This window comes from Delphinus delphis, chromosome X, assembly GCF_949987515.2.
Source record: "Delphinus delphis chromosome X, mDelDel1.2, whole genome shotgun sequence".
NCBI lineage: Eukaryota > Metazoa > Chordata > Mammalia > Artiodactyla > Delphinidae > Delphinus > Delphinus delphis.
The window spans coordinates 82,576,451-82,589,941 of record NC_082704.1 but is presented as its reverse complement, the minus strand read 5'-3'; the positions used below and the strand labels follow the sequence as shown (position 1 = coordinate 82,589,941).

At 50.1% G+C, this 13,491-nt stretch overlaps 1 protein-coding gene across 1 annotated transcript; it reads left to right on the top strand.

Annotated features, from left to right (window-relative positions):
* The first annotated feature begins 1,872 nt into the window (after positions 1-1,872).
* TSPYL2 (TSPY like 2) lies at positions 1,873-9,039 on the top strand. Its single transcript, XM_060001896.1, has 7 exons — positions 1,873-2,818; positions 4,084-4,161; positions 4,289-4,400; positions 4,488-4,633; positions 4,760-4,857; positions 5,186-6,024; positions 8,335-9,039. Exons 1-7 carry the CDS (start codon positions 2,003-2,005, stop codon positions 8,502-8,504), a joined length of 2,259 nt encoding a protein of 752 aa, XP_059857879.1. The 5' UTR covers positions 1,873-2,002; the 3' UTR covers positions 8,505-9,039.
* The last annotated feature ends 4,452 nt before the right edge of the window (positions 9,040-13,491 follow it).

The following is a 13,491-nucleotide window of genomic DNA, read 5'->3' as shown; positions in this document are numbered from 1 at the left end:
TCCTCCCTTGGCCCAGGCTCTGAACATGGGCGACAGGATACTTGAGTACCCCATCTCTTTCCAAAGCCTGGAGCCCCCAGGTACCACTCCCAACTCCTGTATCAGTCTCCTCTCAAAAAGCCAGATAAGGTGTTCCTGAAAGTGGACCACCATGGAGAATGTTGACTGGGAATTGGGGATCAAACTTGAGGGGAACTATTGGGGTTAGGTAATGCTCGCCCCCCAACACACAAAATAATGGCTTCTGGAGGGACTGCTCAGTCTGGGATAGGAGCCCTTCGGAAGGGTCCACTGTATACAGCTCGGATTTTGGTAAGCTTTGATTAAATTCAGAGGGAGGGATGTCACAGGGGAAAAAAAAAAAAGCCTGGGAGTCTCCCCAGCCAGCCTGTTCCCTGGGCATTCAATTACTTTACTCTCTCAGATGCACAGAATTGAGTTGACCATACTCCTCAGTTCTTGGCACACTGTATCATCATTGGTTCATATGAGGCCCTTATATTTTTTATTTCGTTTTGTTTTGTCCCCTTCATCACCCATCCCTGATCCCATGTCCCCTTCCACATAGGCACCCACTCTCGTGTATTTAACGTACCGTCCTTCCAATCCACCGTTCATGTGTTTATTTACATATATGTGTATCTGTGAAAATGTATGGTATTGTTATGTGTTTTAATTTACATAAACAGTATTGTACTATAAATCTTGTTCTGTTTCTTTCTTCACTCAACATTCTGTTTTTGAGAGATCCAGCCATGTTGCCGTATGTAGACCTAATTCATTCTATAACATGGTCCATCTTATACATGTATCACATTTTCCTTATTCATTCCCCTGGGTGATGGGTCTCTAGGTTGCCTCCAATCCTCTGCTACCACAAGCCTGCAATGGGCAGTTTCCTACATGTCTTTTTAGGGACTCCTTATTTAGAGGAGAGGAAACAAGCTCAGAGAGAGGCAGTGATTTGGTTAGGGTTTAAGTGAGGAGCAGATCCTTGACGCGAATCCCACACCTAAGCCAGAACCCCACCACCATGCCTCACGAGAGACCATCCAGCTGGCTCCCCAAAATCTAAAATAGAATTTAAAACAGCATACACTGAGGAAATGGAAAGGATGGGAAGAAGTATGGAGTCGATGAACACATAGAAAGTCCTAGAAAGATCTAGCAGATGAACTGAATCACAATCATTTTCATGACGCAGAGGAAGTTACTTTTTTTGGTGCGATTATTATTGCTAGAGCTATTTTGCAGAAATGGGAAACGCCACGTCAAAACCTGGCCCCAAACAAAAGACCCTCGATTTCTAAACCCCAGGCTCCTTGAGTGCCCCCTGAGCCGCGAGGAGCCGCCTCTGAGTTCGCCGCCGCAGGGGCGAAAGCCAGGGCTGGGGCAGGGGCAGATTTAAGAAGTGCGTAGTTGCTGACGGGGAGGGGAGAGGAGGGGGAGAACGACAGCGAGGCTCTCGAGTCTATCTGAGCACATCCTGCTCACTGCTTGCGCTTGTTTTTTGTTTTGCGTTTGGGTCTTCAGAACCACTGGTACTTATCCCATTGGATAAGACGTCGGCAGGGTGAGGTACAGGGTCTTCTTCCCTTCAGCTCTCCCCGAGGCCAATAGTCCTGCACCGTCTCTAAGGTCGCTAAGGGAGGTGGCCCGGTGATTGGCGGGCCCGAGGATAGCCAATGGGAAAGTGATGAGGTGCGGTGTTGGCAAGCAGATTGCGTGCGAGCGGGCAGGGGGCGGGGGGCCGCGAGAGCAGCCGCGGCGGCTGGCAGCCAATGGAGAGGCGGGATGGCCCCTGGCGTCAGCGAGGGGGCGGGGTCTGGCGCTTGGCGCGGAGGGAGTAGGGCAGGCGCTGTGGGAGGGAGCGCCAGAGCGAGGCTGAGAGCAGAGCTCGTCGCGTGAGGCGCGGCTCTGCTTCAGGTGTGACAGGCAGCGGCGGCCTGGCTGAGAGCGAAGGGGTGAGCGCGAGCCCCTGAGCTGTGCGAACGCGGTCACCATGGACGGCCCGGATGAGGGGCCTCCGGCCAAGGCCCGCCGCCTCAGTAGCTCTGAGACCCCTCAGAGCGAGCTGCCGCCGCCGCCGCCGCCGCCGCCGCCGCCGCCGCCTCCACCTCTCTTGCGCCTGCCCCTGCCTCCACCTCAGCAGCGCCCGAGGCTCCGGGAGGAAACCGAGGCGGCACAGGTGCTGGCTGACATGAGGGGGGTGGGACTGGGCCCCGCTCTGCCCCCGCCGCCGCCCTATGTCATTCTGGAGGAGGGGGGAATCCGCGCGTACTTCACCCTGGGGGCTGGGGGTCCCGGCTGGGAGCCCGCGATCGAGTCAGGGTACGGGGGGACGCCCCCTCCCACGGAGAACCTGGAAACGCTTTCTCCCTCGGAGGTTTCTGGGGGAAGCCTGGAGATTGACTTCCAGGTGACGGAGCCCAGCAGCTTTGCAGGAGAGAAGGCCCTAGAAACCTGTAGCGCAGGGGGGCGGGGGTACCAGAGGTTAGCCGGTCCAAGGGGGAGGGAAGAGACCATCATCATCGTGGAAGACGACGACGAGGATGAAATGGAAAGTGTGAGGAAGAGGAGGAGGAGGAGGAAGAGGAAGCCCAGGAAGGTGAAGAGGGAAAGCCGAGAGAAGAATGCCGAGAAGATAGAGTGCATCCTGCAGGCGCTGGAAAACATTCAGCTGGACCTGGAGGCGGTGAATATCAAGGCGGGCAAGGCCTTCCTCCGTCTCAAGCGCAAGTTCATCCAGATGCGAAGACCCTTCCTGGAGCGCAGAGATCTCATCATCCAGCATATCCCAGGCTTCTGGGTCAAAGCAGTATCCTTGTCATCTATATTCATGGGCCAGGAGCCCATGACCAGAAATGGGGGGCGGTGGGGGGGAGGGACAGGCTGGGTGAAAGGGTGTGGGGGCGGGCCCCTATTGGAAGAATGACGAGGTCTGGTGGAGGAGGGATGGAAGGAGTGTGGCAAAACATCAGAGAAGCTGGACTGGAGATGGTGAAGGGGGGAGGGGGCAACACAGCATAAAAATTGGACCACAGATGGGAAAGGGGGAGAGGAGGAGCATAGCATAAAAGAAAATGGATCACAGACGGTGAAAGGGGGAGGATAGTAGAGGGGCACACAGCAGAAAAATTGGACCAGAGATGGTGAAAGGAGGAGGGGAGGGTCACACAGAAGATAAACTGACTCAGAGACAGTGAAGAGGGAGGAGAAGGGCACACAGCAGAGAAATGGCCCAGAAAGGGTGCCCAAGTCACACATGGCTGTGCAAGCCTAGGTCTCTGCTTAGATACTAGGCAAACCCCAATCCTGGCTGGAGAGGACGGGGCTAGAAAGGGACTGGAGCCCTGAAGGATCAGGAGAAGGAGTAGCTAGGAATGGAGAGAAAGGAGTTAAATGAAGGAAAGGGAAAAATAACAAGAATTCACTATTGGTGATAAGCTTATCTCTAGGGGACCATGCAACATGTTAGGAACACATGGATTTAACATCCTAATAGAATTATATGGACACAGACCCTTGGCATTCTCAGTATCACATGATCACAGGCGCTCAGTACCCAGGCACAGTATTATGTGGCCACAGGTCCTCAGTACATAGACCATAACATCACCTGGACACAAACCCTCAGACTCAGATACACAACATCATGTGGACACAGACCCATAACACCCAAATATATATAACATCGTGTGATGACAGGCCCTCAGCAACCAGATATAGCACCATTTGCACATGGGCCTTCAGCCCCCAGACACACAATGTCTTGTGAACACAAGCCCTCAGCACCCAGAGACACAACATCACTTGGACATAGACTCCCAGCACCCAAACACACGGCAAATATGAACCATGGCAAGGCCACTTAATACAGAGGTTTGACATTTTATAAACATAGGCTCTTACCACACAGACAGTATCATGGGAATAAAAGTATGGGTCATGTCCCATTGACCACAAAAGGAATTCTCCTTCTCCAGCCTCTCTTTTGTTCAGCCCTGCCTAGCCCTGACTGGCCTTCCTTCCCTCCTTCTCATTGAACAGTCACTCCTTGACCTAAACTGCTCCCTCCATCAGTTCCTCAACCACCCCAAAATTTCAATCTTGATCAACCAACGTGATGAAGACATTTTCCGCTACTTGACCAATCTGCAGGTCAGGCCAAAGAGATATCTTTTCTACCAGGACCGGGCAAGGAATCTGGTCCTTGGAGGTGAGGGGAGGTTGGGTGGGAGGGGTCACAGTGTGGTGGGAATTCCACCATTACCCCCACCCTGAGCAGGTACAGGATCTCAGACATATCTCCATGGGCTATAAAATGAAGCTGTACTTCCAGACAAACCCCTACTTCACAAATATGGTGATCGTCAAGGAGTTCCAGCGCAGCCGCTCGGGTAAGAGGCAGTCCCAGAGCAAATTCATGCCCCCTGCCCCATCTATCCTTGTCCAGTGCCCTCTCCATAGCCTCCTTTCCCCCCCAGGCCGGCTGGTGTCTCACTCCACCCCAATTCGCTGGCACCGGGGCCAGGAACCTCAGGCCCACAGGCACAGGAACCAGGATGCCAGCCACAGCTTCTTCAGCTGGTTCTCAAACCATAGCCTCCCAGAGGCTGACAGGATTGCTGAGGTGGGGCCCCTCCTGGCATTGCCAGGGAAGGCCTTGCTAGCTTGCCCCTGGGTGCGTGGGGTATTGGGAGTAGGCTCTGTGACATGTACTCAGCTTTGTTCTCCCTTCCCCTGTCTCTTTCAACAGATTATCAAGAATGACCTGTGGGTTAACCCTGTGCGTTACTACATGATGGGAGAAGGGGGCTACAGGGCAAGCAGAAAGAAGCAAGAAAAGGAAGAAAGGTGATGGTGGGGGTTGGTGGCTGAGAGGTGGTTTGTTAGGGGTGGGGCAAAGACTAGGCTAGTGTCACACAGTATTTGTAGAGCCAACAGGGACCTTTGAGATAATCCAGTCCACTATGTTTTACAAGTGGGGAGTGATGCCCAGAAATGGGGTGTGATCGGCCTGAGGTTATGTAGTCAGGGGCAGAAATAGGACTCTCCCCACCTAGCCTCGTCCCTGGGAACCCCTGTAGCCTACTGCCTCCCCAGTTGCTTACCACCTTTCAGTGTCTGCTCTGGGTACACCACCTCCCACCAACCCTATACTCAACCCCAGGCTTCCCCACAGTAAAAACAGGGATGAATATGAGGTGGTGATCGTGGAAGACTCCGATGACTGTCACATCATGGAAGACATTACTGGAGAGACTTCAGACAGTGATGGTATCACCGACAATGAGACCATTCATGACATCAAGATCTCTGACTTCATGGAGACCACTGACTGCTTCGAGACCACTGACAACGAGATAACTGACATCAGCGAGAGCCTCTGTGACAGCGAGTGCCCTGACCACAATGGGAGCATTGACAGTGAGACCACTGACAATGAGAGCCCCAATGACAACGAAACCACTGATAACAATGAGAGTGCTGATGACAACGAGACCACTGACAACAATGAGAGTACCGATGACAACAATGAGAATCCTGATGACAACAATGAGAACCCCGATGACAACAATGAGAACCCTGAAGACAACAACACTGATGACAATGAAGAGAACCCTGATGACAACGAAGAGAACACTGATGATAACGATGAGAACGCCGATGGTGACGAGAACACCAATGGTGATGATGAGAACCCCAAAAGTGGCAATCACAGCAGCAACGGCAGCAACCAGGACAGCAGCGACAGTGACAATGGAGACAATGACGGCAGTGATATTGAAGATAACGATGGCAACGAAGGTGACAATGAAGGTAGTGATGATGATGGCAATGAAGGTGACAATGAAGGCAGCGATGATGACGACAGAGACATTGAAGACTATGAGAATGACCTTGAAGACTCTGACAAGGATCACCATAACAGCGCCAACCAGGATGACTATGAGGATGAGGTAGAGAACATCTCCGTAGAAGAATCATCAGTGGAAGAAGAAGAGGAGGGCAGTGAGGAAGGTGAGCTAGACCCTCACCTCTTGTCTTACCTCCTTTCTCTTCTCTCAGAGAAAATCTGCCCATGGTCAGAGTATCAAGGCATGAGCACAATCTGCTCTTGTAGAGAAAAGAAAAAAGCATTCTGAGTAAGTTTTTAAACAGAGCAAGGTCAGGGAACATTTAGCTCACAAATGTAACAAAACCAAAACAAATTTCAATTCTTGGTGATGGGTAGATAGGTTGTAACAGAGCACAAGACAAATGAAGCAGAGAGAAGAGATAGGAGGCAGTGGGTGATATACTAAGTAAGACAGGTTCTCACACAGAGAGAGGGAAAAAAATGTCAAACATGTTGCAATTCAGCACACTCTGTACCCAGCCCTGGCCTTCTGGGAACTCCCAGGCTTGTTTGGGGGGCTGGGGGTGAAGTGAACAGTGTGCTCAGTGAGTCCAGAGGAGGGAGGAGCTAATTCTATCTCCAGAATCAAGAAGGAGAGAACTAGAGAAAAGAAGTGACATTTGAATTGGAGGCTGTCTTCACATTAAGGAGCATTATGGGGCATTCCTGGTGGAAGGGATCAAATGAAAAAGAACCTGGAAGGGTGAAAATGCATAGTATGTTGGGCAGGGTTTCCCAAATTGTCATCTGAGGACCCTTCACTGGTTCCAAAGCTGCTCACAAAAAGGTTCAGTGGTCAAATATGTTGGGGAAATACTGCATACAATAATATCCTTATGTAGAGTCACATGTATGTTGGCACCTTAAAGGCTCTGATAAGTTCTGCTCTAAGAAACCTATTTAAACATTGTGGAAGTCAGCATTTCCCAAACATCTTGATCACAAAGGCCATTGTTCACTGTCCACCAAAGAATACATTTTGGGAAATGCTGAAGAAGGGTTGCATATGGGGGGTTGAGGGAGAAGGCAGTATTTAAGGTGACTGCTAGGTGTGGTTCTGGCCTGGATGACTGGCCAAAGGAGGCACCATTTCCTGGGATGGGGAAGGGCGTCGTAGTGGGATTGATGGGATGCAGGGAGGAACATGGAGTTGGAAGGGCTTGTTGGGCATAAGGTACGGGTGGCTTAGAGGCAAGTGGTTGGTGATATGCCTGGGAAGTCAGAAATTGTAAAGAAAGGAGATAAGCCAGAGCAGAATCCTACCTCTGGATTCTGGAGCCAGTTAACATTAATTGGGTCCAATTAACATTAATGAAGTATTTACTATGTTGCCAGGCACTATTCTAAGTGGTTTTCTTGCTTTGACTAATTTAATCCTCACAGCAACTCTTATGAGGTAGGTACTACTAATCCTTTTATAGATGGGGAAACTGAGGCTCTGAGAGGGTAGAGTTAGGAGGAGCACTAGGTCGTGGAACATTCTGAGAAGGAGGGGATTGTCACTGGTGTCCAGTGCTCCTGAAAGGTCAAGTAAAATTAGGACTGGGATGTGTCCATTGGATTGGGGGCTGAATAGATCATCTGTGGCCTTGGAAAGAGTAGTTTCAATGGATTGGTGGGGGTAGAGCCAGACCACAGTAGGAATGGGAAGGAAATGAACAGGGGTTAAGGCAGTAGAGTCAAACCTTGGCTAGGAAGGGGATGGCAGAAGGCGGACAAGGGATATGTTTGAGCCTGGCTGTAGGCAGGCAGATGGAGGAGAGGCAGCCCCCTGGGGTAGGTGGAAGGTGCAGGAAGACCAACCACTCCTGGGGGTTTTGGCCATGGAATCCCTGGCAAACTTCCATTGAGGGCACTGAGGAAGGAGGAATTGAATGAGCGAGTAGACACAATCTAGACATATTTCTAGGTAGGGAAACGGAGAGAATTGCTGGCCCCATACCCTCCTACTCGGTGGCATCTCTTCTTTCAGAGAAGGGGAGGCAGAATTATCTGTACAACCCTAGGGTGGGAGCCGGGGTGGGGAATTGGGCTGAAGAAGACAGACTGAGGCCTATTTGGATCAGACTGGGGAGAAAGAGAGAGGGAGCTGCCTCTGGATGAACAGAAGTTCTATTTAGCTGAGGTCAGAGCTCAGGAAGAGACACACGTTGCATACAGGGGGTGAAAAAGCTACTTTTAGAGATGTATCAATTTTGATAGGACAGAGGCATCCCACTCTGCCTTCCTGCTTCCCTCCCACTTGCCCTTACTTTCTGGACTTGAGTTCACACAGACTTGGCTGCTTGTTCCAAGCAGAGGCTTTTGGCGAATGGTCCCGCCCCTCAAAAGCCCTGACTATGGACTCTGTTCCCTGTTAAGAGTGACATCTACCTGTCTACCTAACCATCCTCCTCCATTTTTCCCTCCTTACTTCTCTCTCCCCTGTACAGGCAGTGAACAAGAAGGTGAGGACAGTGATGAGGAGGAAGGAAGCGAGGAGGAGGAAGGAATCGAAGAAGACTCAGAAGGAGGGGAAGACTCAGAAGACTCCGACATGGAGGAGGTGCTTCAAGTCCCAAACCCTTGGGCCAACCTGGGGAAGAGGGGCAAAACGGGATAAATGTCTTACCTTTGCGGGGGCTGCCTCTCTGTATCCCTCTCCCCCTGCCCCATTTGCCCTCCCTATCAGCTAGGGCCGAGCGGCCCCATATTGCACTTCTGGGGGATGACTGACTTCGTACACGGGTTTAAAGATTATTTTTATGGTTTAGTAATTGCAGAGTTCTTATTTTGGGCGGAGGGAAAGGGGGATTCCCCCTTCCTTTTGGCCCTCCTCTCCCGCAGGCTTCTGTGTGCTGCTAAACGTATTTATTGTGATGCCTTGGTCAGGGCCCCTCTATCCCCCTCCTCGTGCTGTGTGGAGTGGACACCCTTGATCCCAAAGCGGGGAGGGCCGCTGTGGCCTTGGGGGTCTCTGCCGCCACCCTGTTCTCCCGTCTCTTTCCCTCCATCCCTCGCCCTTCCCCGCTGTGCCCGCTAGCCCGCCTCGGTGTCTATGCAAGGCCGCTTCGCCATTGCGGTATTCTGGTCCCCCTCCCCCAGAAGTCCCGCCTCGTTCCCTGTGAACCCTGGTAATCCTAATAAAATTCTGAGCAAATTCAGAGTGCTGCTTCGAGTCTTTTGTCCCATTCAGTGCGCGGTCCCCAGCAGCCAGTCTCCCTTCCCACAGGCCCGCAAGTAGTCGCCTCGCCTACGCAGTGGCCTGCAAGATGGTAGTTGCTGGGGGTGGGGGTGGCTGGCTGGGGGCGAGCTCCGCGGGACCGCAGAAATGTTGCGTCAGGCCAATGCGGACCATCCTGGCCAATGGCAGGGCGAGGCCGAGGAAGCCCCTCCCTCTCCGGGCGGCCGCAGCAGACCCAGGCAGGTAGCAAACAGCATCCCACGCCTTCCCCTCCGCGCACGCGCACAGGAACGCCCTGGGCCCTAGAACATCCATTTATTCAGTGATTCATCTTTTTATTTATCGTGCGTCAAACCTTTCCTCGGGCCTAGTATGAGCTGAGTGTGGGGGAACCAGAGGAATCCATTTTTCTTGCTCGCATGTAGTAAAATAAAAATGATACCGGTCGGGACTTAACAATCCAATAATGCCGGAGTGCTCTCTCGTCTTAGGAAGGGGGTGTAGGATCCCTGGAGCTGGACCTGGGAGAGAAGGCAAGAAAAGACAGCCCAGGCTGGGGAGTTTGCATAGAGATAAAAGAAAAGCAAAGGAAAATTACTATGTAGCTGTGTGACTGGGGGGGGGGGGGGCGGGGGGGGCGGGAGTTGGGCGTCTGAAAGGCCCAGTGGCTTTAAATTTTGGATACAGTAACTTTATTTCCACGGACACCAGAAAAACCTCCCAGATTCTTTCTGGATCATAACGATAATTTACACAGATATCCAGGTATGTCTTCTGTAATATACCTCCCGAACTTTCCATCCAACGCCCTTACTTTGCTGGAAGTCTTCAGACTGGGTCAGATTTGCGTTTTACAGAATGCCCTCTGCTGGCTGCCCGGAGCATGGATTGGAGGGAGGGAGAGCAGTGAGGAAGCTGACGCTATACCTAAGGTGAAAGTGGCGTGATGGGGGCAATAATGGAAGGTTTTTAAAATAAATTTTTTCTTTTAGAAGTTTTAGATTTACAGAATTATCGCAAAGATAATACAGAGTGTCCGTATACCCTAAAGCCAGTTTCCCCTATTGTTAACATCTTACATGTAGTATGATACATGTAGGTGGCTCCGTGGCGCAATGGATAGCGCATTGGACTTCTAGTATGATACATGTGTCACAACAAATATCAATACATTATTATTAACTAAATTCCATATTTTGTTCAGATTTCCTTAGTTTTTACCAAATTTCCTTTTTCTGTTCCAGGATGCCATCCAGGACACAACATTACATTTAATCATCATGTTGCCATAGACTTCTCTTGGCTGTGACAGTTTCTCACACTTTTCTTGTTTTTGATGACCTGGAGTCATCAACATTTGAGGACTACTAGTCAGGTATTTTGCAGAATGTCCCTCAACTGGGATTTGTCTGATGTTTTCCTCATGATTAGACTGGGGTTATGGGTTTGGGAAAGGAAGACCACAGAAATAAAGTACCATTCTCTTCATATCCTATCAAGGGTACACGCTATCGATATGCCTTATCACTGTTGATGTTAACCTGATCACCTGGCTTAGGTAGTATATGTCAGGTTTCTCCACTGTAAAATTACTCCATTCCCCCACCTTCCATACTGTACTCTTTGGAAGGAAGCCACTAAGTGTAGCCCGTGCTTAGGGAGTGGGGAGTTATCCTCCAACTCCTCAAGGGGGAGGAAGTATCTACATAAATTAATTGGAATTCTCCTTACGAGAAATGTGTGTATTCTGTGATTTTAAGATGCTGGAATCAACAGGCTTTAGATATGGGAAGAGAGGGATTGAGAGAAGTCAGGGATGACTGCCAGGTTGCTGTGGGACCTCCTCTGTGAAATGGTTGGAATACCAGATCTTGGACATACTCCAGATTCTGATAAATGTTTTGGGGAGAGCATGGAAGCTTGGATGCCTCTAGTTCTGACCTGGGACCACACTGTCAGAAGTGGATAGAGGAGACTCTGGCTCAGAAGGGAGAACATCTTGCCCCAGAGCCAGAGCTGAGAGTGCAGGATGCTGAGTCAAGGCATCTTGTGCAGAGGGAAGAGACACCTATGTGCAGTATCTGGAGCCAGTCCCAATGAGTATGTGATGAATTGGAGGGGCAGGGTAAGCAGGAGGGGCAAAGGACCTGGAGTGGGCCAGGAAGAGGTCAGCCTGGCAAGAGGATCCCTGTCAGTTCAAGAGAGAGATGGCCTGGGTATCCTTGCCTCAATATACTCTGGCTCACAACGTGACTTCCTCACCCTCTATAGAGGGTCTCAGTTTTCCCATCTGCAAATAGGCTAATCATGCTGGGGGATCAGCCCAGGAGAAGCAACCAGCCTAAGATCCCAAGATGGAGTCTAGCCTTGAAGCAGACCTCTGAAGCCTGGCCTTCATCATGCTCTTACCTGATTCCTCTCTGTTTCTCTAATCAAATCCCTAGCCCCTCATCCTGGCATTTGAGGCCCCTCTTCACCCACCCTGTTAGAGAGGGCCTCTGACTTCAGGTCCTGCCTAGTCTGGTCCTCCAAAAGGGAAGACTCTCCTAGAAGGTCTTTAAGGTCTCATCCAACTCCAAAATACAGTCTTTGCTGAAGACCAGTGAAGACAGGCCCTTTTGCTGGGACCCCAAACAGAAACCAGGAGGAGAATGAGGAGTCATAGGCCCAATGTGCCCCAGGGCCTTTCCCATGCTGAAGCTACTTGTCCTTGTAGCCTTCACAACTCACCCAACTCCCTTGGAGCAGAGGGCCCTGCTCCTGAGGGTAAGGTTCCAAGGACTTCCTGGGGCCAGACCTTAAAAGTACCACCCACTTCTGTGAATAAAAGCAGATTGGCAGGGACAAAACTAGATTCAGGAAACTAGATCCCTCTTTCTTTGGTGATCAAAAAGGCCATCAGTGGCTCCCTCAGTTGGGGGTGTGGAGGATCCTGTTTTTCATTAGGAAGCATCCTATTTTTCATTCAGTAAACATTACTGAGCACCTGCTGTGTGCCTGATAGAAACTCGGTGATAGGACTACAACAAGGAAACATGAATAGACCAAGTCTTTGTCCCCCTGGAGCCCAGAGTTGAAGACAAGTGTTCTTAACATTTTTTGTGTGCCATGGACCTGTTTGGTGATCTGGTGAAGCCTATGCATCTTTTCTCAGAAAACAGTATCTTTTGAATGCATAAAATAAGATACCTAGAGCCACAAAATATTGACTATATTGAAAAATAGTTACTAAAATATGGAAAAGCAAATATGTTATAGTAATATATATGATCCTTGTGAGATCTAATGGAGAGTCTAATGACAATCATGATTTTGAGATAGAGATGAGATTACATGATATTTCAAGAAATGTACAACATCTATAATATGATATAAAAATCTCTGTGATTTCTATTAGTAACAGAGTCACAGGTACTATCACTATTATACTATGGTCAGTTACATTCTTTACTGAAAAGATGCTAAATTTCAATTAGAGGAGAGTGAAAACAAAGATGTAATTTTTTTCCCATCCAAATTCATGGACCCCTCTAAACCCTGTCCCTGGACTGGATTGGAGGGAGATCTGTGAACCCAAATTAAGAAACCCTGGTAATAGGAAGGGCCTTCCTGTGTCTCCTTTCTTCTTAAACCCCTTTCGTTTGGAGGACAGAAGCCTAGGTTTTATGCTGGGTCTTATTGCTGTGTGACCTCAAGCCAAACAGTTTGCCTCTCTGGGCCATAGTTCCCTAAGTCTGAAACAACGGCAAAGGCAAGAATTGGGAGGGGAGACCTTAATTATTTATGCTCCAGGCAATTAATTTATGTTCTCTCATTGAATCCTCCATTGAATGAATGGCATTTTCAGGGAAGATTTTTTTAAATTATCTTCCCATTTCATAGATGGTTAAACTGAGGCTCCAAGCGAGGCTGTCACTCGACCAATGTCTTAATCAGTAAGTAGCAGGGGCTGGTGGGTGACTGGCCAGACCTCTATAACCACCTCATCCTCCAGGGATAAAACTAGGAACTACGTTCACTTTGAGCGAGAGAAACCTGGCTCAGAAATCCCTGCAGGTGGGGGTAAGCTATGGAAAACTGAGGGCAGAGTCGTGTCTCTTAGCGGAGCGGTGGCTCATGCAAGGTGGCTTACGGAGAATAAGACGTCAAGAAGCCGCGCGCCTCCGATTGTCTTGTGACTCGCGCCAGGCCTCACTTTGGGGTTCGCGCCTGCGTGCTCCCAACTAACCGCCCGAAGACCTGTCGAATGGACTGGCAAAAAGCGATGAAGATCCTCCTCCTGGCCAATCCTATTAGAGGGTGGGCTTAGCTTATAAACCAATCAAAGACCCCCAAAGGGGCGGGTTTTCTTCGGCCTGGATCCTGGCTTGGGGGGTAAAAATAAAGTGTGTCCATCTCCAGCCAATCCCAGGGAAGACAGGAGGGC